The 4,030-nt window shown below is 38.6% G+C and overlaps 1 protein-coding gene across 2 annotated transcripts; it reads right to left on the reverse strand.

Moving 5' to 3' along the window:
- Nucleotides 1–318: 318 nt before the first annotated feature.
- Nucleotides 319–3,391, reverse strand: LOC131027667 (pentatricopeptide repeat-containing protein At3g12770-like). 2 transcript variants are annotated; one of them, XM_059210784.1, is made up of 2 exons: nt 2,086–3,391; nt 319–1,989 (listed from the first exon to the last, which is right to left on the reverse strand). In XM_059210784.1, the coding sequence occupies exons 1-2, from the start codon at nt 3,306–3,308 to the stop codon at nt 1,206–1,208; spliced, it is 2,007 nt and encodes a 668-aa protein (XP_059066767.1). In that variant the 5' UTR covers nt 3,309–3,391; the 3' UTR covers nt 319–1,205. The 2 variants fall into 2 exon arrangements, with proteins under 2 accessions (XP_059066767.1, XP_059066766.1); XM_059210783.1 differs by having other exon boundaries at nt 319–3,391.
- Between the last annotated feature and the right edge of the window lie 639 nt (nt 3,392–4,030).

A 4,030-nucleotide genomic window follows, 5' to 3' on the forward strand; every position in this document is an offset into this window, starting at 1 on the left:
ACGATTTCTATAATTTCTTTTCTATAATTTATTTTCAATAATGTATGATTTCTAGCAAATCCCTTTTTGTGCCCATGCCTACGAATCGAAAAAGCAGATTGTTTTTAAAGGATCATCAAGGATAGAAGAACATAGTTCTCAACCTTGGATCAAATTTTTGAATTTGGCTTTAAACCTTGTGACCAAATAAATGAACAAGAACACGATTTCATATTCATCGTCATGATTTTTTTTAAAGTAAAGATCAAGCCAAATAAGCCATTATGAATGATATGATGTAATCAGCATGCAGTAATACCATAAAATGGTGCATGTCCACTACCAATTAGTTCACACTTTGATATGCTGATATTGATCAAAGAATCCCTCGTAAAGCTTCATAAAATGATTATTTATCTGACAAATAAAATCAGTTGATCTTGCCATTCTCATTACCTCTTTCGTTAGTAATATCAATTAGCTCACACTTTAATAGACTGTTTTGATAAAAGTATCCCGAAAAATTCTTCATAAATCAATCATCCACAGCTGTTCAAAATTTCAGTTTGTTTTGCCATTCTCGTTACTTCTTTTATGTTAGTAACATTTTACACTAGAACTCCAGAATTTACACTTTCTTGAAACACCTAGGTTGAGTTTGGCTTGTTTGGACAACATGCACCATAAAAATGAGTGGGCAAAGGGTGGTTTGCCCAAACATGCAGTCATCTTCAAATACAGTTTAAAGTGCAGATGTTATATAGAAGATACGCATTTTGTTGGAAACAAGTAAAACCCAATTTGAATGTTGTAAAGATAGGCCCATAAGAAGTATTGCTCATAACTCCACTAGGACTCCGCCCACTTGTTTTTAGTTTCCTTGAAAAACATGAATTGGATATTAGTATCTTTAGCTTCCCTCTCTAGCTTTGGTTTTGGTCCAATGTTTACTTTGTCTTTGTGTTGTCTCAATGTTTTAGCTGTCTCTACTGGTTGTTCGAGTCCTACTGACCTATTTTGGTCTTTCGTGGACTTGAATATAATCTCATTTCATCGATCTGTCTCTTGGTTTCTACAGCCTTGCTGAAGACCGTAAAGATTGTTCTTTCGTCCACAACTATTTTGTTCCCACAGCCCACTTCCATCACACTAACATAAGGAAATCCTAACTGGGCTGCTGAATGGTGATCCAGTCTGAAGTTATTTTAGTTCATGTTTTCTTATCATCACCAATAATCTCCACACGAGCATAATCTATCCCTAAAATGATGGAAACGAATTGCGTCCCTTACAATAATCTCTCGCTCAAAAATCTTAGAGATGAATTTAGTTGCATTATGGCAATCAACACATGCTCGAAGGTTTTTAGTAATCTGAATGGGGGTTCCAGGACTTGAATTGATAAGCCCAAATGCAATTGCCAACTTCTCACTATGACTCCAAAGCATCCGTTCTTTAACCTCCTCTGACACATCATGCAGAACAAGGCTTGTGTTAGGCACATACCCTACATCCTTCATCTGTCTAGCCAAGGATTCTAATGCCGCATATATTTCATCAGATTGAGGATGTGATCTGTCATCTGCAATGAATGAATGTACCCTGTGATTTATTTCAATCAAGGTGCATCCACGTTTCGTTTTCAATCCCCTGTTTTTCATCATTGCTCTCACCTTTGCTACACCATCCCATCTGCCAGCTGCAGCATAGATATTTGACAGTAACACATAATGTCCAGTATTTTCTGGGTCTAATTCAAAAAGTCGATTTGCCACACGCTCTCCTACCTCGATATTGCAATGAATTCTGCACGCACCAAGCAAAGCTCCCCAAACACCAGAATCTGGTTCTGCTGCCATGTTTTTGATAAAGTCTTCTGCCACATCTAGATGGCCAGCACGGCCAAGGAGGTCAACCATGCAAGCACAATGTTCCACATTAGGCTTGATGCCATAATCTCGTGTCATGGAATCAAAACATTGCCAGCCCTTATCCAACAAGCCTCCATGACTGCAGGCAGATAAAACACATACAAAGGTAACTTCATCAGGACTCACACCATTCTTTTGCATTTGGTAGAAAAGCTTAAGAGCATCCTCACCGTACCCATGCATACCATACCCAGCAATCATTGCGCTCCATGAGACTACATCCTTTTTTGACATTTTATCGAACAACTGCCGCGCCATCTCTACACTACCACATTTGACATACATGTCTACAAGTGCAGTGCCCACCAAAACATCTGCCTCGAAACCCATATTAATGATGTAACCATGGATCCATTTGGCAGGTTGCGGGGATGCTAGATAAGCAAAGACCTGAATCACGCTCTTTACGGTAGCCAAATCAGGCTTCACATCTGTTAATTGCATGTCATAGAAGAGCTTCAAAGCCTCCTCAGCATAACCATTCAGAGCATAACTCCCAATCATTGCGCTCCATGACACAACATCTCTTCTACACATTTTGTCAAAAATTTGACGTGCAGTCTTTAACTTTCTACACTTTGCATACATATCTATGAGAGCAGTGCAAACAACGATATCCGACTCCAAGCCAGTCTTAATTGCATAATTATGGATCCACTGACCCTGTTGCAGGGCTGACAAACTAGCACACGAAGGAAGCACGCTTTTTATGGTCAAAGAGTCCGGTTCCATACCTCCCGATACCATTTGATTAAACAACCTCAATGATTCCTTTGGACATCCATTCTGAGCGAACCCAGCAATCATTGCATTCCATGAAACCACATCCCGTTCGAGCATTTTGTCAAACACTTGGCGGGCATCCTTCAAATCTCCGCATTTAGCATACATATGCACAAGGGAATTCGTCACAAAAGAATTGAACTCAAAGCCACAAGCAATGACATGTCCATGAATCTCCTTACCCTCACGTAAAGCCGGCAAAGCAGTGCACGCCTTGAGCACGTAGGGGAAGGTAAAATTATCCGGGCATTGACCTGCCTGTAGCATTTCACAATAAAGTTTAAATACCTCCTCACCGACTCCACTCCTGGCATACTCTCTAATCATAACATTCCACAAGCAAAGTTTTGGTTTGGAAATTTTGTCAAATAGACGGCGTGCGTCCTCAAGGCTGAACAAAGCATACATGGTGGTAAGTTTTGTCTGCAAGAAGATGTTTTGATGAAATCCATTAGCCAGCATAACGGCATGGACTTGGTTCAATGTTTGGATATTCGTGCAATTCTCCAAAAAATAAGTGCACAGATTCATGTTAATGTACAGGGAGCGTAAGGATTCTTTGATTGAACCACCACTTGTGAAGTGCCGCCATTGGAGCTGTCGTAACGCTCTCATGAATGGCTGAAAATTTCATGTGCGTAAAAATACCAAATGCGAATGAAGAGTGGATTTTGGATTCTATGTCATCTATTTTATTTTTCTTTCCTATAAACTTTCTGGTTAAAGTCAATAGTGGATTCAGTTCCAATGATGTGCATCCAAACTTTCAAGAGTTAGAAAAATGATAATGAAAAGTTCATTAATAAGTTTCACATGTATTAATAGTCAATTATGTTTTAGCTTTTTTTTATCTATAATTGGTTCATTTTTGCACAATTACTGGGACATTTGTCGACAAATACTAACAATTTTGAGTGGAAGTAGGTACCAGGGGACACTTTGAAATGTGTACTTTTTGACCCTTGTGCACGTAACTGATCCAACAATGTGCATCGTTACTACCCAAAAGCCAGAACCTTCACTATATGCAATTTAGTCGCATACGAAGAAAACAAAAAATTGTTGAAATCTGATGTATCGTTTAGGATCTGTGGGTACACGAAATTAGCTATAACCACTATTGTATCCTTCCCCTACTTTCATGTAGTTTAAACTTAAAAAGTTTTGATGATGCATTTGATCTCGATATCCTTGTGGCAATAGCTATGGGCCTATTTTCTTGAAGCTCTCTTCACCACAAGTTCACCGAATTAGAATTACTTTATACAATTATAAGCAACATAATGGTATCATGCTTGCTTTAAAATTTAATCAAAAAGTTTGTATGTAATTCTTAT

Source organism: Cryptomeria japonica, chromosome 8 (assembly GCF_030272615.1).
Source record: "Cryptomeria japonica chromosome 8, Sugi_1.0, whole genome shotgun sequence".
NCBI lineage: Eukaryota > Viridiplantae > Streptophyta > Pinopsida > Cupressales > Cupressaceae > Cryptomeria > Cryptomeria japonica.

What these genes read in the sequence shown, in the direction of transcription:
- LOC131027667 (XM_059210783.1), bottom strand. Translation starts at nt 3,308, where the DNA reads ATGAGAGCGTTACGACAGCTCCAATGGCGGCACTTCACAAGTGGTGGT.